The sequence below is a fragment of the Xyrauchen texanus genome, chromosome 1, assembly GCF_025860055.1.
Source record: "Xyrauchen texanus isolate HMW12.3.18 chromosome 1, RBS_HiC_50CHRs, whole genome shotgun sequence".
Lineage (NCBI taxonomy): Eukaryota > Metazoa > Chordata > Actinopteri > Cypriniformes > Catostomidae > Xyrauchen > Xyrauchen texanus.
Genome location: NC_068276.1, coordinates 1,624,245 through 1,647,609, shown reverse-complemented (window position 1 = coordinate 1,647,609; position 23,365 = coordinate 1,624,245). Strand labels below are relative to the sequence as shown.

The window sequence follows — 23,365 nt, the reverse complement described above, 5'->3', positions numbered from 1 at the left end:
AATGACAAATTCCATTACAGAACATCTCACAGAAATCAACCATCTATTCATTTTTCGACATTTTTGCATTATACAAGTTTTATTCACTGTAACATTTCCAGAACAGATAATGTACATTTCTGGTAGAATTTCCCATGTATTGATATCAATATGTATAATCTTTATATATTGAATTATTGTTATATGAGGGGCTTTCTCAGCAAATATTTGTCTATTCGATTAAATGTGATTAATCGGGACACCATGTAATGAATTCGATTAAAAATATTTGATTGATAGCTCTAGTTTTAATACATTTGAAGTACTAATAACACCAAATCCACATGGAAGGTTGTAAATCAACTCCTAAACAAAAAACTAAAAAGTCATTCTCAACTCTAGCATAACAATTTACAGGAATGTTACGCATAATATTGAATACCAAAAAATTTATTTTAGACTCGTCCTGCCTTTTCTTTAAAGGGGAAATATTATTCAAAATCCACTTTTCACAATTTTTTAAAACAGAATTTTGTGTCCCCAGTGTGTGTAGACCACCACAATATATGGTAAAAGACCATAACCTTGTTTCTTTCTCCTCCCTATTTTCAGGTTTGCAGCCTCTTATGACATCAAAAGGGGAAAGGTACTGCTCACGGCTGGCGAAGAGATCTGCCCAAGTAGCTTAAATCCATCCTCATTAAAACCTGAGCGAGCAGCGCACAGTCCGCCATATTTATCTCCTCGCTAGAGCTGCTTGAGCTAACTCGGACTGCGAAGGATCAAAGATGGACCGATACAAACTCTCCATGACCCAACTTCAGATTTGCAAGTCGTAAGTTTCGCACTTTATACTTTTATAACGTTTGCAGTTTGGCTTTCTTAATTTATGAAAAAACGCTTGTTGTGAAAATATTGTGCTTGGTGTAATGTAGCAACTAGTCCTGAAGTACCTTATTCCATATCAATGAAGCTGTAGCTCTGTTTCGGTTACCATATAAACTGATTGGCGTCCTCCACAGTCCCGCTTGAGTGGTCATGCAATGAGGATTTTCTGTATAATAAACCAGATTATGAAACCATAGTGGTATTTTCAACAACTATAGCTGTTTTTTTTTATATTTCATAACCTTTACTATACACAGTACAGTCAGATGATTGACTTTGTGTGTCCTCCGTGTTATTTATAATGTTTTAACTGTTTAAGTTCTGCTGCAATGTTGTCATAGAGTTATCCATGGCACCAGCAGGAAAGGCACAGCTCACTTCCAGGAAGGGTTGTGGGTAGCAGCAGTGCCTATGCATTTAAAGCTCCAGACACTAAAACAGCCCGTTTGGATCAGGGCTACAAAACAGGGGTATAAAGGCCTGGTAGAATAAACGATCTGTGAGGTATTTTGAGCTGAAACTTGACGGACACATTCTGGGGACACCTGAGACTTATATTACATCGTGTAAAAAGGGGCATAATATGTCCCCTTTAAAGAAAGCAAACATTGTGGTTTCAGTGAGGCACTTACAATGGAAGCAGATATGGTTCATATGAGGAGGGTTAAAAGTCAGAAATGTGAAGTTTATCATTTTATAAAAGCACTTATATTAATTATTCTGTTAAAATTCGTGTATAATTTGAACTGTAAAGTTGTTTACATTGTCCTTTTTACAGTCGTTTTTCAGTTTATTGACATTACATCATCATATGGCACGGAGCGTGTGCTTCAATCTGCCCAAAACAACTCCTGTATGAAACAGTCCACAAGTCCCTCAGTGATGCTCATTTCATTAAAGTCATTATCAAAGTGTGTGTTGAAAACACAGAAGACGCGTTCAATCAAATATAATCATTTCTGCATGAAAATCACATCCAAATCACACGCGGTCTTTTCCAATAGCTGGTGCGCGATGTGGATTTGAAGTTTAGACATAAAACTAAAAGTTTCCTCGTCGCGTGTTTTAGTCTCCAGATAAAGCGCAGAACTCCTGCTCTGTGTTCACATTGTTTTCAGTCCATTAAACTGTTTTATCGCTCCAGTGTTGCTCTAAATGTGAGAGGAGAAAACACAAGCGCGAGCGGCTCTCGGAGGCACACAGACGCTGTCACGAGCGGATTGAGTCTTTCAGGTTCTCATGAGGGTTTTAAGAGCGCAGCGCCGCTCAGTCGCTGTTCATTACTGCACTCAGTGCTCGTGTGTGTTTGTGAGATTACAGATCCGATCAGAGAGATGGCAGAAACCGCTCCAGCTGCAGCCGCCCCGCCGGCCAAATCGCCCAAGAAGAAATCTGCTGCCAAACCCAAGAAAACGGGTCCAAGCGTCGGTGATCTCATCGTCAAAACTGTGACTGCGTCCAAGGAGAGGAGCGGCGTGTCTCTCGCCGCCCTGAAGAAAGCTCTCGCCGCCGGTGGATACGATGTGGAGAAGAACAACTCCCGCGTCAAGATCGCCGTTAGGAGTCTGGTGACTAAAGGGACTCTGGTGCAGACCAAAGGGACCGGCGCCTCCGGCTCATTCAAGCTCAACAAGAAACAAGCCGAGAGCACGAAGAAACCCGCCAAGAAAGCCGCTCCTAAAGCCAAGAAGGCCGCAGTCAAGAAACCCGCCGCTGCTAAGAAGCCCAAGAGTGCCGCGGCTAAGAAACCTGCCGCCAAGAAATCTCCCAAGAAGGCGAAGAAACCAGCAGCCGCTAAAAGGCAACGAAGAGCCCCAAGAAGGCAAAGAAACCAGCAGCCGCCAAGAAAGCAGCCAAGAGCCCCAAAAAGGCCAAAGTTGTCAAACCCAAAACGGCAAAGGCTAAAGCAGCCAAGCCTAAGAAAGCAGCTCCCAAAAAGAAGTAAATGATCTTCCGAGTTTCTCCCTCAAAACGGCTCTTTTAAGAGCCACCCACTGTTTCATATAAAAGAGCAAAACCTTTGTATTTTATATTTATTTTGTGATGTTTTATTAGATTGGTTGTGAGAGGACACAATTGCTCCTGACTATGACTGTAATAAACCAAAAACACCAAAATCAAAAAACAGCATATTCAGAAAATATCAAACGTGATATTCAGTTTAAGTTTCACCCGCCTGACAAGTTTGAGTGTAAAATCAGTGTTTCATAAAACTAAAATGAAGGTAATTGCACCAACATCTTGCATCTGACAACATTTTATATGAATGACTGCATCGATTGTGACTATATCACTGAAATATCAAATTTACTTCAGGTCAGATATATTTGAACATGTTATTATTATCGATATTGTCTTTTACATTAAACTGGATTTAAAACTCGTTCAGCTGGAAGTTTCTCATGAACACAGAATGTAGTGGAGAAAAAGAGGGAGGAGTTTAGAGTTCGGAGGGAAGTTCTGTGATTGGTTAGAATGTTTTACAGACTCCAGCCAATAGACGACTGACAGAATCCTTTAAATACTGTTGACAGCGTCACATTGAGCATTCTGTTTCTACGTTGTGTTGAAATAGCTGAATCTGAAAATGAGCGGCAGAGGTAAAACCGGAGGTAAGGCGAGAGCGAAGGCTAAGACTCGCTCATCCAGGGCGGGACTGCAGTTCCCCGTCGGCCGTGTGCACAGACTGCTCCGCAAAGGAAACTACGCTGAGCGCGTCGGCGCCGGTGCTCCGGTGTATCTGGCCGCTGTGCTCGAGTATCTCACCGCTGAGATCCTGGAGTTGGCCGGAAACGCCGCTCGGGACAACAAGAAGACCCGTATCATTCCCCGTCACCTGCAGCTGGCAGTGCGGAACGACGAGGAGTTGAACAAACTCTTGGGTGGAGTGACCATCGCTCAGGGTGGGGTGCTGCCCAACATCCAGGCTGTGCTGCTGCCCAAGAAGACCGAGAAACCCGGCAAGACCAAGTAAACGGACTGAAGTCTGTCACTGAAACACAAAGGCTCTTTTAAGAGCCACACACTTGAACTATGAGAGAGTGAATTGGTCTTTTCCTCAGTTCATTGGCTTATTAAATATAAAGGAAACAATTAAAAATGGATTTTGTGTGCAACAACTGCTGATTACATCCTCTTTTAAACGCCGTTTCTCTAATAAACTGCAACAAAGTGTGGATTGAATTACTGATGCTGTTGTTGGATCCATGTAGTATAAATAAAGTAACGTTGTGAATTCATGTAGTAGGGATGGGCGATACACTTTAATTAGACTTTTGTTTGCCATTTTAATTAACCATGTTATTTAGTTAAACCATAGTTGCCACCCCATTAACAAAGTTACTAGGACAATATTACTTTAGTAAATCAATCGGTTCAGCTTCATCTTTAGATATGTTATTTGAGCGTGAATGTACTCAAGAGTCAGTGGTGTAGTCCTGTCTGAAGAGGTGGGCATGCTGTGAATTTATGCATGTCTGAAATTAATTACATTTATATACAGTTCATGTAATTGAGCAATAATTGCAGTTTCTTGTTGGCCTGGTACACTGCTAAGAACAATGGTGTGGTAACTTCATGTTAAATATGTATTTAAATTAATAGGTGTCGTTATTGTTCCTCATTTGTTAATACTTGATTATTATTCTAACTAATAAACAAATTCATAATACAATATAAACTGTTAAAAAGTTTGTTCTGGCGGCCACACATATCACTTCTGTTGGGTATATGCAAAATCCTGAAACAGATAGGAGGGCATATGACTTATATACAGTGGGTACGGAAAGTATTCAGACCCCTTAAATTTTTCACTCTTTGTTATATTCATTTTTGCTACACATTTGCTAAAATCATTTAAGTTCATTTTTTTCTCTCATTATTGTACACACATATTGACAGAAAAACACAGAATTGTTGACATTTTTGCACATTTATTAAAAAGAAAAACTGAAATATCACATGGTCCTAAGTATTCAGACCCTTTGCTGTGACACTCATATATTTAACTCAGGTGCTGTCTATATATATATATATGCCACATATTTAAAATAAATAAATAAAAGTGAAAAAATAAAAAACGTTGGACATGCATTTGACATTACTAGTCTTTCATTCTGCTTTCTTCAGAATTTATTTCATTTATTTATTTATAAAGCACTTTTAAATTACACAGTAGACCCAAAGTGCTCAACATGAACAATACAAATCAAACAATATGCAACAAAACACCATAAATATTAGAAGGCCGTAGAGAACCGAAAAGTCTTCAAACTACCTTGAAAAACACTCTTAGATGAACAAGATCTCATTCACAACATCAGAAATGGAGAAAGCAGGAGCACCTTTTAATTAAAGATGTGCCCGGGAATAATGTAGCTGATCTTATGGTTTACCCGAATTATATATCTTTAATAATCATCATTATTTTATTCCTTTGACTATTATATATATATATATTAATATTGACTATATTATGTATAGGTTTTTAGATAGGTTTGTGAAAAACCTTTCTATCTATTTTGTATTCTGAATAAAGCTGCTTTGGAGCAATATTTATTGTGAAAGGGCTAAAAACAATTGCATTTAGTGGAAATGTTTTCTCTTCAGTTGAACAAACAAACAAACATTAACAGTGAAAATAAGATGATAAGAAATATAGACTTTATCATATTTAGGAGCTAATAGCTTACAGATAATATTTTATTCATATAATCTGACTTTAGAACAAAAGCCAATTATTTAATTTTATGCAATCTTTATAATATCACACTATTTTTCTCACACAGTACAGTTGGGCTTTATACATGAAAATATAAAGCTGCTTATATATTTTAGGAGGGGGGTGCCTCACAAGAATATTATATTTGGGGGTCCTTGGCCTCGAAAAGTTTGAAAACCACTGAGCCTAGACTACAGACCAGAAGCTGTTCCTCTGATTTTCGCTCATTACCTCCACAAGGTGCTGATCCCTCTTGTTTGAACGAGTCTTGTTATGATTGTCTGCTTGAGTTTTTCCAGCATTTATGAATGTTAAGATGAGCGGTAGTATATGTATGTAGTATAAATAATCAAGTAACATTGTGAATTAATTTATATATGTATATATTAACTCTGTGTATTTATGTATATTTCTGCACAAGTACGCAAATAAGTTAATGTACTACTATTTATTGTTATTATAATAATTAAATCTACCACTGCTATTACCTGCTTATTAGTCATTACATTCACGATTCTACATTCATTTTTTTAATTAATAAATTTTAGTACTCGAGTATAAAAGCTGGACAAAGAAACGTGAAGCGTTTATTTAATGCGCATTGAGTTGAACTGAACTAACGATTTTGAGCGGGAAACTGTCGCCGCTTGTTTGAAAAGACGTGCCGCACAGTCATTGGTCAACTGTCATGCGTACACGTCCATATCAGCCAATCACACGCCTCTAAACCCTCACCACACTGAGCGCGTGATCGCACACGGCTTTAAATAGCAGCGGTGTGTCGCTGTTCTTCATTTACTGTGTTGAACAGAGAAGAGAATCTCGTCATCATGGCAAGAACCAAACAGACCGCTCGCAAGTCCACCGGTGGAAAAGCCCCGAGGAAGCAGCTCGCTACTAAAGCCGCCCGCAAGAGCGCCCCGCCACCGGTGGCGTCAAGAAGCCTCATCGTTACAGGCCCGGTACCGTGGCGCTGAGAGAGATCCGCCGTTATCAGAAGTCCACTGAGCTGCTGATCCGCAAACTGCCTTTCCAGCGTCTGGTGAGAGAAATCGCTCAGGATTTCAAGACGGATCTGCGCTTCCAGAGCTCCGCCGTCATGGCCCTGCAGGAGTCCAGCGAGGCTTATTTGGTCGGTCTGTTCGAGGACACCAACTTGTGCGCCATCCACGCCAAGAGGGTCACCATCATGCCCAAAGACATCCAGCTGGCCCGCCGCATTCGTGGAGAGCGCGCTTAAATCCACAGCGACGTCATTCACATCCGCCCCAAAGGCTCTTTTAAGAGCCACTTCATTTACCCTCAAAGAGTCTTTCAAGTCCATTTTTTTAGTCTATGAAGAGAGATTTTCTCTTTTGTTTGTTATTGCTCTTTTAAAAGCAATAATGAAATCGCAGTGCTACTAAACATCGCCTACCTAAAAATAATCTTTTAAAGATTACACTGGCCTTAGACGTTTAATCCTTAAATAAAACTGCACCAGTACAACTAAAGCAAAACCTGTTGGAAGGATAGAATAAACTTTTTTTTTTTTTTTCATACTTCGGGGTTTTGAACACGGAAGTAAATGACTGCAGGTAAATACTGTCTCGGTGAATGAGACCCCTTAAAATTTGTTTTGCTTACAATTTTCTCCAACCGCAAAAATAAAAAATATCCACACTGACATTTGTACCTTTTTTTGTCTTCTATTTTATAAATAATTATTTGGACTTTGATCTGAAACAAATTCTCATCAAACAAACAATTTTTTAATTAAAAGCTTTGGTACGTCAGCGCTGTGAGAAGGAAAAATACGTGACGTGTTTAGTCTCCGCCTTCAGTGTGATGTTTCTACTAGGTCCTGTAGGCAAATGTAAATGCTGTTACTAGCAAACTCAACCACATATTCTGGTGATCGTTTTTCTGTAAGCACCATGTCTGGAAGAGGTAAAGGAGGAAAAGGACTTGGGAAAGGAGGCGCTAAGCGTCACCGCAAAGTGTTGCGTGATAACATCCAGGGAATCACCAAACCCGCCATCCGTCGTCTCGCTCGCCGCGGCGGTGTCAAGCGTATCTCCGGTCTGATCTACGAGGAGACTCGCGGTGTGTTGAAGGTGTTTCTGGAGAACGTGATCCGTGATGCCGTCACCTACACCGAGCACGCCAAGAGAAAGACCGTCACTGCCATGGACGTTGTGTACGCGCTGAAACGACAGGGACGAACTCTGTACGGCTTCGGAGGATAAACGTCTTTATTCTCATCAGATAAACCCAACGGCTCTTTTAAGAGCCACACACACTCTCATAAGAAGAGTTAATGTCTTTTGTGGTGTAGTTCTGTTTATATACACGCATTGAACATCAATATTATTCATGTTCTCCAAAAAGTATTTGTGTATGCGCGCACTCGTTTAATGAATGTATCACGGTTCATGAATAAAAGGAAATTGTCTCTTTGTACAACTGCTGTGTCCAAATATCGTCTGGTGTTTGACATTCTTTTCAAACATGTATAGAATTGTAGATTAATGTTTACTCTCACATATCAACCTGATTCCTTCTGGGGAAACCGGTTGATATGTGAGCGTAAACAGTAATCTAACGTAATTGTAACGTAACGTGATTTTTTTTATTTTTCAAACTTGTACAGCATTGAAGATCACGTTTCTGTCTTCCGGAATACAGTAAAGTCTGTCTTGAATTATGTATACATGCGTTCGTTCAAACTGTATTTATTGTAGAAATACATGTATAATATTGTGTATATTTATATACACAATATTTATAGACAAATCTTTCCCGCTTTCCCCCTCTTCTTTCATAATATGTAATTAAACAAAATGAGCGGGAAAACTGAACAAAGGAACCCGAATCTTGTGGGGGATGGTGATTTTCAAACATGAGGTGATAAGAGGGACTTTCATGTGGAAGCCTCTGATTGGCTCTTATTCCGACCCGTCACACTTGTAGCTGACCAATGAAATCACGGAATGGGTGTAGCCAATAAAATCACGCAATCAGAGGTGCGCATTGACTCCTCGCAAAATTAGCATAGAGGAGTGTATAAATGTCTCAGTGCGATTTGCAATATTTAAATTACATTGAATTGGAGTCATTGTAACATCATGCCTGAACCAGCGAAGTCCGCCCCGAAGAAGGGATCCAAGAAGGCAGTCACGAAGGCCGCCGGTAAGGGAGGAAAGAAGCGCAGAAAGTCCAGGAAGGAGAGTTACGCTATCTACGTGTACAAAGTCCTGAAGCAGGTCCATCCTGACACCGGGATCTCCTCCAAGGCGATGGGCATCATGAACTCCTTCGTCAACGACATCTTCGAGCGCATCGCCGGTGAGTCGTCTCGTCTCGCTCACTACAACAAGCGCTCCACCATCACATCGAGAGAGATCCAGACCGCCGTGCGTCTGCTGCTGCCCGGTGAACTGGCCAAACACGCCGTGTCTGAGGGCACAAAGGCCGTCACCAAGTACACCAGCTCCAAGTAAAGTGAAGCTCCAGCTGCACCCAAAGGCTCTTTTAAGAGCCACCCATGTTGTCACTGAAAGAGAATATTTGTGTTTTCATAACATTTGTTTTTATTTTTTATACAGATTAGGTTTCAGGCCGAATTAATGCTATGACAAAAGTATCATTTTGCATCAATGGAGAATGTTGCGGTTAACAAGCAAGATTTAATGTTGGGAAATTGTAAATGGGATGGAACTTATATTTGAAATGATCTCACAGGTGCAGTATGTGCAGGTATTTATGTTGTTCAATAGAGGGCCGAATGGAAAAATGTGGCCATCACAAAGCCCAGAACTCAATCCCATAGACAGTGGGCAGAACTGAAAAAGCGTGTGCGAGCAAGACATTACATGAAAAGCAGCAAATACTTTATGAGCATGTGAGATGGGAACATGAGATGGAATTTTTGACATCCGTAAGGGAGAAATTCATATATTAGAATATATTAGAAACAAGTCACTACTGTATGTCAGGAAAAACATTTACAAAAGCAGACTATTCCTTGTTCAGATGCAGTGTACAAGAACAATCAGGGATGTCCCAAGCATGGTGCGGGACCCAGTGAAAGTTAGTATTGTCAAAAATCAACCCACACTCCACACAAAATGATCCTGTCTTATAGTGATGGGCATTCCGGCTCTTTTCAGTGAGCTGGCTCATTTGGCTCAAAAAGAGACTGCACTTTTGGCTCCCAAATGGCTCTTTAAAAAACATTGAGGGTGCACAGTTTGCATATGCAGGTTTTGCGTAAAACTGGCTTTGTATGAGATTTTGCTTTGACAAATTCTACACTGTGCTCTAACTTTGTCTACATTATTAAAATGCATCCAATGTTGTAAATGTCCTTGAAAGAGATGCAATATTTGAGTGCTTGAGAGTGGTGCTGGCATACACAAAATACGGTGTCACATATTTCACCACACAAACACAATGGTCAACACAAACCATCCTCGGTGAGGTATATCTGGATATATGACTTGTCATTTGATGAACTACTGCTACTATGACCACTAAACAATTGTTGCCATTAAATTTTCAAAGTTAGTGCTACTTCAGTGCTCACGCCACCTGGTTTATCTATTGATTACACTCTTTAAATTGAATGCGTACAATATCATATAGTTGGCAACAAAAGCCAACAAGACAATGCATCTATGTGAACTTCCAAAGGTTTTGGGTAGCCTTCCACACACTTTTCACAATAAGTTGCTGGAATTCCTCCAGACAGAACTGGTTTGTAGGCCACCTTGCTCGCCCTTGTCAAAAAATCCTATTGGAATTTCAGTTTATCCTGTAGTATCTTATTGGATTCTTATAGGATCTTATTGGATTCTTTTAATCCTTCAAACAGATTTATTTTCATGAAATTTCAGTTTGTCCTGTAGTAGGCTATATCTTTTTAAATTCTATATCTGTATTTCTGTATGTTGTGCTGTTTTTCCAGGTAATTACAATTAAATATTATAAACATTTATACAGCAAGATCATTTTAATCATTTCAATTCAGAAATTATATACATTATAGATAGATTCATAAATAAAAGAATACAATAAAAGGAATTATTTACACTAGGAACACCATGCAGCTCAGTTACTATAAAAATATTCAGCCATCAGCTGAGCTCTATGCTAGGCCTATACATCAGTCAAGTTCTATGCTGTTTGGTTGTAATGCAATATAGCATGCTTTTTTTAAGCAAATGTGTACAACCTTGCGGACAATTTCTAGAGGTTTTACAATTGTAAGTGTTGGAGATGGCACTACTTTTTATATGGGAAGGAGATCCTTCAGACACAAAACCAGCAAGTGTGGTTTGTAAAAGCTGAACTTGAATGAGTGGATAGTTTTTGTAGTCATGTATGATATTTACAATTGACTCAATCTTTCCAATGCAACCATTATTTAGCTGAACAGTAAAACTGTTGTGTTTGTACTCCTTTCCATATTTCTCTGTCGTTAACAGTTGTCCATTCACAATTGTCATATGTCTCTGCAGAGTACTCATCATTTTCACAGACTGGGAGCATTAAGAACTTATCTCTGTGATCTAAAAAGTTTTGTCGAGAACATCCCAACAAAACAAGACCTTCTAGCTTTTGTGCCTTAGCAACAAGAGGATAAACACCTAGCCAGTCATTGACAAGTTTGCCCACTCTATTTGAGACATCAGCACCAGGGTTGCCAGATGCCAGCAAGGTTTTCCAGCCCAAAACCTCGTCAAAAAACGTGAGAATGCACAAAAAACCGCCCAAATTTGTATTGGCTTGTTTCTCGCTATGGTTTCTCATTTAAACACATGATAATCATTAACGAGTTTTAAAATTACCCATTGGTCCGTGTACTTTGCGTCCATTCATTTTTCCTTTTTTAACCTGTAATCAAAAATTAACGGTTGTTGTATTTTTAAATGCAAAGTTGAACACCAAAATTTGAACTGCAAATGCTGCAGCTAATATATATATATAGTATAATAAATAAAATAAATATATAATAAATATTTATTTTTATATAATAAATAAAAAATAAATCTTGACGTATTGTTTATGACTTTTTGCCCTTTTATTAAACATTTAAAATATTCACAAATTAATATGGAAAATGTCAATTTTACTGGTATTCTAAGGCCAAACCAGGAAATTATATTTTTCCCGCAGTGCTGAATGAGAAGAGCCATGTCTCTGGAACAATACAGAGAGGTGATTTAGGCTGTGGGAGATTTTTAGGCTAATAATAATAATGACAATTATTAATGGCGTTTATAAATGAGTTCACTTAAGACAATAATATGTGTATCATAAAATAATTTATTTTTATATAACTTAACATTTTACAGTTTTTGAAATGTTTTTGTTTTAGGCTTTCTTTTTTATATGTGAAGTTAAATATCTAAGCATTGATAGGCCTATATAAGGAAAATAAGTTTGTGAATATCGTTTCACCAGTCTAAAAACGAATACAGAAGAAAGCATGTTTTTCATTATTCAATTAGGAATTAAAAAAGGAAAAAGGAATGGACGCAAAAATACATCGACCTTAGACTTAGCCTATCCGATTTCAGAAATCAAATGAACGCAAAAGTAGGCTACACTGACCTCAGTCAGACTATTCTACTATTAAGCTAGCTTATGTTATGGAAAATAATGCGATCAACTTAGGCTATCAATGAGTCTGTTTATTGTCAATAAAAGTCGCTTGGAACAAAACCATTCAGTAACATAAAAACATTGAGTGGATATATGGACATACAAAATAACCCACTTTAACATTTAAATTATTTCAATAAGCAACATGAAACATTCATAGGCCTATTCATGAATAACATTAGGCTACATGAAAATCGAGTTGATTATAGAACAGGGCTGGGCCGCAGAACAGAACACAATAACAAACAATAATTCTGAATAACATGTTCAAAGCGATTTTCACAAAAACACACAGGTCGAACTGCCTGAGGTTGTTTACGGTTTTAATATCAAACAGCAGCGGACGTAGAAAATGCAAGTACACACTGTTTGTTTTGTCTTTGTACATCTCGCTGAGGAGACGCGCGGCATAACAATGCTCAGCATTAGCAGCCAATGTAAAGCAGCTTCTTGGTCCAGAATTCGGTCTATGCAGTCTGCTGTTGCCAGCCAGCGGGTGACACTCGGGGATAGTAACTTTAGGGGAGACCCTCCATTGATGGTCTCGTATATGGCTTTATAATCGGCCTGGCGCTTTGCGGAGTCTGAGAACCAGTTATACATCTCTCTGATCAGATCTATATTGCTAGGCAGCTGTTTCATCGCTTTGTGGGCAATTATATCCAGGGAGTGGCACACGCATCTTATAAGTTGTAAATTCGGTTGCCTCTGTCTCAGTAACGTGTACACTGAATGATGCCTGCCGACCATTACACTGTCCCCATCTGTTGCTATCCCCACCATATTAGCAATGTCCAGTGCACACTCCTGCAAAAATCGAATGACTGCCTCCACAACTCCATTAGGCATCAGCATCTGAGAGCTCCACCAAACCCAAGTAAGTGCTAATAAACCGGTTGTGTTTTTAGGAGCGATATTTTATCGAGTCTGTTGTCTCGTCCAAATAGAGCGAGAACGGGGAGTCACCGATGTCCTCTTTTAGCTCGTGTCTAAAATGAGGTGCTAGCAATGACTTAATGACAGCAGTGCATTTTGTTCTGTGCATCTGGAATGCACCTGTCTCGTCTTTCAGTATATCAGATAGTTCATCAACAGCATTAATGGCAGTATGGCACGCAATGTACGTTGCTATCCGCAGTTCTCGTCGTTTCTGGTCATTGTTGTCAGGGTTACTGGACTCACCCACTCTGCTAACTGTAAATGTTCTGACCGTTGGCTGGCACCTTGCCTTATGCTTCTTGGTGGCTGCATGATCTTTAAGATCTTTTAAATGAGCACGGATATCAGCATTGCAGTATTTACAGTGTGCCTTTCCTTCTTCTGCACCCGGTGCAATCCATGACTTTAAGTCTGGATCTCTTTCCCACTCTTTCCTGTAACTTTTTCTATATTTTGCCCACTTTGGCATATTGTCAGTGTCAGTCAGCTAGCTAAGTTTGAAAACCCCGCGCAATCTAGTGTGTCTGAGGGGAGGGCGGTGCCGGCGTGCGTGACGTGAGCTGAAGGGAGGTAGTGTCTGTTGTGAGTTTAGGGGGCACGTCAGCCAGACCTGTAGTATGTGTGTGTGTGTGTGTGTGTGTGAGTGAGAGAGAGTAGGCTACTGAACAGAGAGTCGATGAAAGAAGGATCTGAAGTACCGATGTTTCGGGTACAAAAACCCGCCGAACTGATCCGAAACCAGCCCAATTTTTATCCACCCGCCCAAACCCATTTTTGCCCGCAAAAATGATTGCACAACCGCCCAATCTGGCAACCCTGATCAGCACTAGTTGTTGTTCGTTTAAGTAGTTGGGGATTTGACTGAAGTATGTATATAATTTGTTCCATGACACAACCTCTTCAGTTTCTGGTTGTGACCCTCAAAAGAAAATGCAGATGTACACAAAAGTGGTCCATACATCTTGACAGAGAAGGGCAAATGTGTGAGTTGATGGACATTGAAGGACATTTGGCACAAGTCATATGTCGTTGGTATCTCCTGCACAAACTTTGTGATCTTGGATGTTGCTGCTGCCAAGTCATTTTCTGTAACAGTGTCTTTCAGAAAGCAAAAAATTGCAGTGACCAGAAGTAGCCAATGTTTCAAGAACAGTACAGTTTCAACTTGTACAGAACAGGACCACTGTAGAATAATAACCAGCTTCTGCATTCTGCAACTTTCACAGTCCATGGTATTCTTGGTATATCAGATGGAGGTTTGATGGTACCTTTGATCAACAAGCTTATGTGACGTCCCAATGTACCATGGGCTGTCATGGTATTTGCTATTGAACCACAAGTCCATGAATTGCTTTGTCACTCCCAAGAGAACACAGTGCATGTAGTCAATTGGAAAGCTGTTCACAATGTCAAAACCAGTGGAGGGATTCAGGAGGACTAATGGTGATACTGTCTTCACCCCAAACACATGGACAACATCATTCTCAATGGCCCTCTGCCCACATTCAATGACATGGTCATGGGTTATTTTCTGTGCCTCAGTAGGTGGATAGACTCTGGCATATCCTCTTCCCTTTGGCACTGTTTTCCCTTCATTTAAGCAATGTCCAAATCCATGTGCACCATTGAACTGATGTATACCTTGAAGCACACATCGGGCTACTGTGTCACATGAGCATACGATAGGGAAAACTTTAGACACCATAGTTGTTTCTGTATGTGGGTGCCTCCATTCCAGACCTTGTGAATTGATTTTTAGAATGTCATCCACAAATTGCTTAAGGTAGGTGGACATGTCAGGTTTACCACGCCCAAACCAGATACCTGCGAGTATCATGTTTTTGAAACGAACATTTGGTTGGAGTTCATTTATTACAAATCTAATGGGCCACAATGAGAAAGGTGAAGATTTAAACATTGGAATGCCATCACAGTTCCATAGTAGTGATATGTCATTTGCTGTGAAATTAGGAAGTCTTTGATACATTTCACCCTTTCTCACATCAATTGATCCATATTCTTCTGATTGAAATGCACAATCATCTTTTTGTAGGGTGTCCCTTAGCTGGTCCTCGATAGAGAGACTTATATAAAAATTGCCTTCTGCAATATTCTTTTGTGGGTAATTTATCTCATTACATTCTGGACCATGCATGTTGTTCTTTGGAAGATATGTTCGGCAAATGTTGCAGAAAAGGTGAACATTTAGAGACTAAATGTAATATTGGATCATGGAATATTTTCGGAAGAGGTGGAGAGACTCTGGCAATATGTTGCTACTCGAGAGAAAGACATTTAAGAGCTTTAAAAGGTCTTCCACAGCACTTGCTGTTAAACTGTGCCTCAGAGAAAAGGACAAAATTAGAACTATCGCCTGTGCAATTGTTAACTCTGATCCTGTGTAAAGAGGGACCCCAGATTTTTCAAATTGTGAATTTGAATCAGAATTTGTAACAGCAGTGTCATCCATAGTAGAGTCTAATTCTCCCTGAGTGTCACTCCACTCATCTTCACCATGGTCCATTTCATCAACAGAATCATAAAGTTCCTACTCGTCTTCCTCACTGTCCGCAGGGGATTCGTTCTGATGGATAAGATCATCCCAATTGTAATGAGGAGTGTTGTTTGTCCACCATCGACTTGTCTTTGGAAGGGGGCAACTCGATTCTGGATCCAAAAATCTAGTAATTTGATCAAAGACTATTTTAACATGTGACAGTGCTTTCAAGTGATAATATGATCAAGATATATATTTTTTTAACCCTCTGGTACTGTTCAGTCATTTTCGTGTTTTGAAGTTGTTCCATTTTATACTTAATCAAAATGGTACAAAGCTTTATGGTTTCGTAGCACTTGCTGCAGTAGACACACACTTATATTTGATTAAATTAAATTATTATTACTTGTATTAGATGTACAATGTCTATATATATATGCAAATTATTTTCATATATATATATATATAATTGAAAAATAATTTGTATTATTAATATTTTAAATTGACTAATTAATTATTTCAAATGTATTGAATTTAAATGCTTATCTATACTGAGCTTCAAGCTGTAAAAATAGGGTACCTTTTGTAAGGGCCTCGTTGTTTTGCATTCATTTCAATGTAGGGATATCTTCTTGTTAAGAGGAATCATTTGTGGTCACTGTTGTGGAAAAATTTAATATGTATAATGTACTGCATATGTAAATAATAATACTTATAATACAAAATCTTGGCGTTAGAGAGTCAACATAATAAAACTGAATGGAAAATAATTTGTATATTCATACAAAGAAAACCGCCCACAACTCACATTGTAGGCATGAACAATCAATTGCGCATGCGCATCCTTGCTCACTGCAGCGCAACGGTCGGAGGAGACGATATCATACAACTTTCTGGAAGACGAGCCGTGACAAACAATTGTACGTAACATATTTAAAAGTGTCTTTATATTTAACATTTGACACAATCTAGAAATGTTTATGTGTAAACCTGCGTAAAATGTTTTTTTTAAAGACTTGTGTGGTCAGTAACGTTAGCATCTGCTTTTCGTTATATATAATTAGATCATGTTTAACGGTCTTTTGTAGTAGTCTTTTGTAGTCTTTTGAAACTTTGTAGTAGAAATACACCATAAGTAGAAACTTAAATAATTTCTTAAACGTTATTTTTGTAGTTAACATCACAATGGACTTTGTCATAAGTGGCTGTCGGTTATGCCTCGGACATAAGTTTCTGTTGCTTAGTAACCGTTTTAAACATTATTTTGGAGGGAAATGCCCCTTATCTGTTCTAAATCTACTGTAAACCTCGCAATATAAACGAGAAACAACTCGTGATCTTTGAGCTTGAGCATATCTCTCCTAAGAGAAAGCAAGCAACAGGCTGTCATAATGTGCGAGACTCATACAGCACGCAACTACAGTAACATGGCTAGATCCACCGGCTGGTGCGAAGCTATGTCTGAATGAGGTCTGGATCCAACAAAACCTTAACCAAGATTAATACACCTATAAAACATTCATGTCTTTTTACATTAAACATCAAAGCATATAATATTAGGATAAACGCTCTTTGTTTTGCCCACACAGCACTAGCATATGATTGACAGAATATTGATCACAAAGAAAATATATATATATTTTTTTTAAATCCTATTTAGAAAATGAAGTTTATGTTGATCCAATGGATTGAAGATCCCCCAACATGGGATGTGCTTCCAATGGAAAAAAATATTAATGGACGGTGTGAAATTGGTGGTGTATGTGATGTACAGTACGAAGAAGAATCCAGCCCTGCACAAATTTTAAACGTTGGTAAGTATGTTTTTGTAATATGTCTGTGCATTACTGCGATAAAATTAATGCATGTTGTTATAATTATTATTTATCATTTCAGGAACTATATCTGCCATGCTTAAGCAGCTTCATTCTATTGAGAAAAATCAGTCCATCAAAAGATCCAGACCTGAAGGGAATGAAGAATTAGGGAGAGGGCAGCGCCAGAAATATAGCAGAATACTTTCTGAATCAGAAAGCAGTGAGGAATATGAGGTAAGTTAGGATGATAGCTTTTACTATTTTGCAAGTGACTGAGCGTTACAGCCAAACTAATGTCCCTATTTAAAAAATAAAGCCTTACAAGATAACAAAATATACAATTAAAAAGAATGGCAGACATTTATGCCAAGTGGTAAAGATAAAAATCTTTGTCATTATTTTCTTTGTTATTAAAAAATAAGAACAAAGATACACATTACATACACAACATAATATACAAATGAAATAAACACTGCTTTTTTTCCCAGCAACAGTAGATGTATTTAACAGTAGCATACCAGAAAGAAATTAAATGAACAAATATAAAAAATAAAACACTACATAGACTTCACTGTATAAATGATACATTAATTCTTATTAAAGCTACTATTAAAGTTCTCACAAGACTCGTATTTTCACAGCACCCATTCACTGCAGAGGATCCATTGGTGGGTAAATTATGTAATGCTAAATTTCTCCAAATCTTTTACAATGATGAAACAAACTGATCTACATCTTGGATGGTCTGATGTTGAGTACATTTTCAGCAAGTTTTAATTTTTGCCTGAACTACCCCTTTAATAACTACATACAAACTGTACTAACAAATGTTTTACAATTTTAGGAATCAAGCAGGGAGGCAACAACATCAACAAGGAATGACAGTGGAGTCAATCAACAAATTTTGGCTGAATTAAAAGAGATTAAGAGTGTTCTTGTGGAAACTCTAACACTTTTAAAAAATGGTAACCCTGTGTAAAGTTTTTAATTTTTCTAAGTGATTGCGTCAAAATATATAAAAACCTATTTTGTTCTAGGATGCACTCCATTAATGACTGCACCAGTCCACACTCCCCCTGGACCCACTTCGGATTTGCCAGCCCCAGAGTCTTCCCCTGTGGTGCCTGCCCCTTCCTCTCTACTGCCTCTTAGTGTAAAGGAGACTAGGAGCAATAATGACTACAAAAATTTATAGTTTTTAAGTAACATTCAAAATGCCTTCTTACTAGGGCTGCATGATTTGGTCAACAAATTATATTATGATGCAGTGTTTCCCACAGGAGTTTATATATTAAAAGAAGTCTGAACTGTTAGATTATTTTCGGTTCATATTTTCAGCCTTTTTTCTCTTTCTGCCAAAAACCGGAAATGGCATTTTACACGAGACATGATACTGTACATAAATTTTGGACAAAATGGACAAAAATCTTTATATATTCCGCCCCCCCCAGTGACCTATATGAGTCTTTAAGTCTGTAAAAGAGGTCAACAAACTGAAAAATAAAGCACAAGAAACAAACACACAGGAACAAAAATAAAAATATACACAATGTAATCCTTACAACTTAATCCAATGTTTTTCAAATGTTTTAATTTATTATTTTTTTGTTCTAAAGATATATGCAAATTAGCACATATTCAAACATAACATTTCAGAAAACTTGTATTGTACTTGTAATGTAATCAATCATTTGGAGAAGTATGTTAATAGCACCCGCTTCGAATGTTATCACTGGATTGAATGGGTGTTATCAGTGGTTATCAGCTCATGGATATGGGCCAGTAGGGGCCTGCTGCGCCTACTGGTAGGCTCAGAAGGCTGTTATCATCCATCCACATGGTTAACCACCAACAAATACAAGAGAAGACTCCAGATCCAATCCCAGAGGAATCCAGCTCACCGGTAATCGGAAGTCTACTGAATGACGCTGCAACGTTGCAATATTTCGCGCTTGATATTTTCAGGTAAGAACATTTAAATGATAAAACCGATCATTTAAACTGTAATTAATTACCGTAATTTCCGGTCTATAAGCCGCAACTTTTTTCCGACGCTTTGAACCTCGCGGCTTATACAATGACGCGGCTAATATATGGATTTTTCCCGCTTTCAGATTTTATAAAAAAAAAAACTTTCTGTGACGTGCTCAGTTTTTTGGCGGCGTGAAGCTTTCATTAGACCAATGAAATTGCCGAACGGGTTAAGGTCAAACAACGTTTTTTGTTTACTGTTTAGATTAAATCGAGCGTGCTCAAACTTCCCATCATTCTGATTACAGTAGTAATTTTGTCACCCTCACCATGGCAAAGACATGGAGAAACGCATATGATGCTGCTTTCAAGTTGAAGGCGATTGATCTGGCTGTTGGAAAAGGAAATAGAGCTGCTGCACGGGAGACGTTGGAAACAGCAGCATGAGGAATTGACTCAGTGCAAAAAGACAACTAAATCTGAGGCTATTCTGAGGCTATTCAACTCCGACACCGAAGGAGATGACTTCAGTGGTTTCAGTGCACAGGACGAGGAAGATAGTGACCAATGACCTTCTTGGTAGGCTACTGTTTACTGCAAATGTTTTATTACAAGCCGTGTGTTTCAAGTGCCCTGCTTCACGTGTCCTTCTTGGGAAAACTGTCACACGGGCACCAGTGTGACAGTTTTCAGCAGGGCACTTGACGTTCCAGGTAAGGCTTTTAATGGCCACAGCAATGTTTACAATAAATTTTATAAAGTTTCTCAATTCTTCTATGCGCCAACACTAGACTGACGTGTGTCACTCTCTCAGCTCTGTGGCTGCTGCCTTTTTATGCCGCTCTCCCCATGCTTACTGAAATTAGACACCGGTGTTAGACATAATTTAGCTCAGATGTAAGCTTACCGCTTTCTCTCTCGGACGGGCGCTTGACCACGCCCCCGCTGCCACACCATGTTTCGTTAAAGCCTATTTATTTTTGTTACAAGCCGTGTTTCGTTAAAGCCTGTGTAAAGTTAATTTGTTTCAATGTACCGGTTGGCACCTGCGGCTTATAGACAGGTGCGTCTTATTTATGTTCAAAATAATATTTTTTTTAAAAATCAGTGGGTGCGGCTTATATTCAGGTGCGCTCAATAGTCCGGAAATTACGGTAGTCAATAAGGGAAAACAATACATAAAATGTGTTTTAATGTTACGTGACATGAGTGTTGACATGAGATAAGCATATTGCGATATTTCACGCTTGATATTTTCAGGTAAGAACATTTAAATGATAAAACCGGTCATTAAAATGTATCGGTTACCTAACGTAATCTGGGTTCTCTCTAGATGAGGGAACGAGTATTGCGTAAGCTAGCTTACGCTACGGGAAAGATTAATCTTTTCTGAGATATTGAAGCCAAAAAATTATCCTTAATTTTTGTATCCATTGTCAACGCAGTGCGGCAGCTGCAGACCTTGAGCGGGCTAGCTAGCGAGCTCATAGGTTGCTCTGCGGCAACTGCTGCAGCCTATAGACGAGCTTGGGCGAACTTGCATCCAATGAGAGGCGTCTGCGCACTCACTGCATCAAAGCCCGCCAAAATGGGCGTGACTTGAGTGCATATAAGCGTAGTTCGTAGGCTGGAACCCTGGTTTTCATTGACTGAAGCGAAAAGTATACAATCTCAGTGCTCTGACCGGGCAAAGGAGATTGGCGTCGCGTTCGCTATCGGGTGCTGGCAGTGCCGATAGGGAAATGACCTGTGCTCTGAAAGGAGTACCGATCACCTTGGGAACATAGCCGTGTCTAGGCTTTAAAATGACCTTGGAGTCACTTGGTCCAAACTCAAGACACGCAGCGCTGACAGACAGCGCGTGAAGGTCTCCCACACGTTTGACTGATGACAGGGCAGTCAGAAGAACGGTTTTGAGTGAAAGGTATTTGAAATCCACGGATAGAAGTGGTTCGAAAGGGGGGGCTTTCATAGTTTCGAGAACTATAGAAAGATCCCAGATAGGAACCGATGGGGGGCGCGGGGGGTTCATCCTTCTAGCTCCCCTTAGGAAGCGGATGACCAGCTCGTTTTACCCCATGACTGGCCGTGCAGGGGTTCAGCGAACGCCGCAACGGCCGCCACATACACTTTGAGCGTGGATGGGGATCTGCCCTTATCCAGCAGCTCTTGTAGAAATACGAGCAGCGACGACACCCCACATGTCTGCGGGTCCAGGTCTCTGTCGGTGCACCATTTTGAGAACACAGACCATTTTGACGCATAGAGTCTTCTCGTGGAAGGGGCTCTAGCGTGTATGATGGTGTTTATTACTCCTTCTGGCAGAGCGACGGGTAGTCGTTGATAACCCACGCATGCTCTGGGTGGGGATGCCAGATTGTGCCGCGAGCTTGAGACAAGAGATCTGCTCTCACTGGGATGGGCCACAGCGCTGTCAGTGACAGCTGCGTAAGCTCCGGGAACCATGTCTGATTCTCCCAACGCGGGGCTATGAGGAGCACCGAGTGACGCGTTTCCCTGATCCTCTGCATTACCTGTGGCAATAGCGAGACGGGAGGGAAGGCGTAAAGCGGGCGTCTGGGCCAGTCCTGGGCCAGCGCGTCCTCGCTTTTCGAGAAAAATATTGGGCAGTGAGAGTTCTCTTTGGACGCAAAGAGGTCTATCTCTGCTCTGCCATAATGTCTGGACTGTTTGCATGCAGGGACCATTCCCCTGGGGGAATATTGTCTCTGGACAGTCTGTCCGGGCCGTCGTTCAGGTGGCCTGGCATGTGCGTCGCCCTCAGCGACTGCAGGTGGCACTGGGACCAACTCAGTATGCGTTTCGTCAGATGGAATAGGTTCCTGGATCTGACACCGCCCTTACGGTTTAGGTAGGATACCACAGATCTGTTGTCCGAACGGACCAGGACGTGGTGACCCTGAACGACCGGGAGAAAGCGCACGAGCGCGTACTCGACCGCTATCATTTCCAGACAATTTATGTGAAGGAGCTTTTCCTGAACTGACCATAGGCCGAAAACCGGAGAGCCCTCGCAGACCGCGCCCCAACCCGTGTTGGACGCGTCTGTCGAGATTACTTTTCTGCGAGATACAGCTCCCAATGTCACTCCCCGCTGATACCATTCGGCCACTGTCCAGGGCTGCAGAGCTGAAATACAGGTCTGAGTCACCTTGATGGGCTGGCGGCCTGTGGCCCAAGCCCGGCGAGACGCGCGGGTGTTTAGCCAATGCTGAAGCGGGCGCATGTGCAGTAAACCCAGCTGAAGTACTGCTGCGTCTGAGGCCATGTAACCTAGCACTCTCTGAAATTTCTTCAGAGGCGTGAGGCTGTTCATCTGAAAAGATGCGGCTAGTGTAGATAAGCGAGCCGTCATTGCCACGGAGTCTAGTTCTATCCCAAGGAAGGAAATTGTCTGACTGGGCTGTAGTGAGCTCTTGGTCCAATTGACTGCAAGACCCAAACTGTTCGGATGGCTGAGGAGAACTGCTCTGTGAGACAGAAGCTCCATATGTGACTGTGCCATAATCAGCCAGTCGTCCAAATAGTTCAAAATTCGCAAACCCTGACTCCGCAGGGGTGCGAGCGCCGCATCCATGCACTTCGTGAAAGTACGGGGTGCTAAGGACAGGCCGAACGGAAGGACGGTGTATTGATAAACCTGGCCGTCGAGGCGAATCTCAAGAATGGCCTGTGATGGGGATTTATCTGAATCTGAAAGTATGCATCTTTCAGATCGAGAGAAATAAACCAGTCCCCCTGGCGCACATGCGCGAGGAGTTTCCTGATTGTAAGCATTTTGAACGGTCTTTTTGCAAGCACCTTGTTCAAAACCCTGAGATCTAATATCGGTCTGAGGCCGCCGTCTTTCTTGGGAACAAGAAAATAATGGCTGTAAAGCCCCGA

The 23,365-nt window shown here is 40.3% G+C and overlaps 3 protein-coding genes and 2 pseudogenes across 3 annotated transcripts; all 5 read left to right on the top strand.

Annotated features, from left to right (window-relative positions):
* The first annotated feature begins 2,182 nt into the window (after positions 1-2,182).
* On the top strand, positions 2,183-2,823 carry LOC127648288 (histone H1-like; annotated as a pseudogene).
* A 610-nt stretch (positions 2,824-3,433) lies between these two features.
* LOC127648443 (histone H2A-like) lies at positions 3,434-4,578 on the top strand. Its single transcript, XM_052133120.1, has one exon. It carries the CDS (start codon positions 3,455-3,457, stop codon positions 3,839-3,841), a length of 387 nt encoding a protein of 128 aa, XP_051989080.1. The 5' UTR covers positions 3,434-3,454; the 3' UTR covers positions 3,842-4,578.
* Positions 4,579-6,414: 1,836 nt separating this feature from the next.
* LOC127648701 (histone H3-like) lies at positions 6,415-6,844 on the top strand (annotated as a pseudogene).
* Positions 6,845-7,491: 647 nt separating this feature from the next.
* LOC127648608 (histone H4) lies at positions 7,492-8,021 on the top strand. The gene has a single exon (XM_052133283.1). The coding sequence runs from the start codon at positions 7,504-7,506 to the stop codon at positions 7,813-7,815; it is 312 nt and encodes a 103-aa protein (XP_051989243.1). The 5' UTR covers positions 7,492-7,503; the 3' UTR covers positions 7,816-8,021.
* A 673-nt stretch (positions 8,022-8,694) lies between these two features.
* LOC127648515 (histone H2B-like) lies at positions 8,695-10,049 on the top strand. Its single transcript, XM_052133203.1, has one exon. The coding sequence runs from the start codon at positions 8,695-8,697 to the stop codon at positions 9,067-9,069; it is 375 nt and encodes a 124-aa protein (XP_051989163.1). The 3' UTR covers positions 9,070-10,049.
* The last annotated feature ends 13,316 nt before the right edge of the window (positions 10,050-23,365 follow it).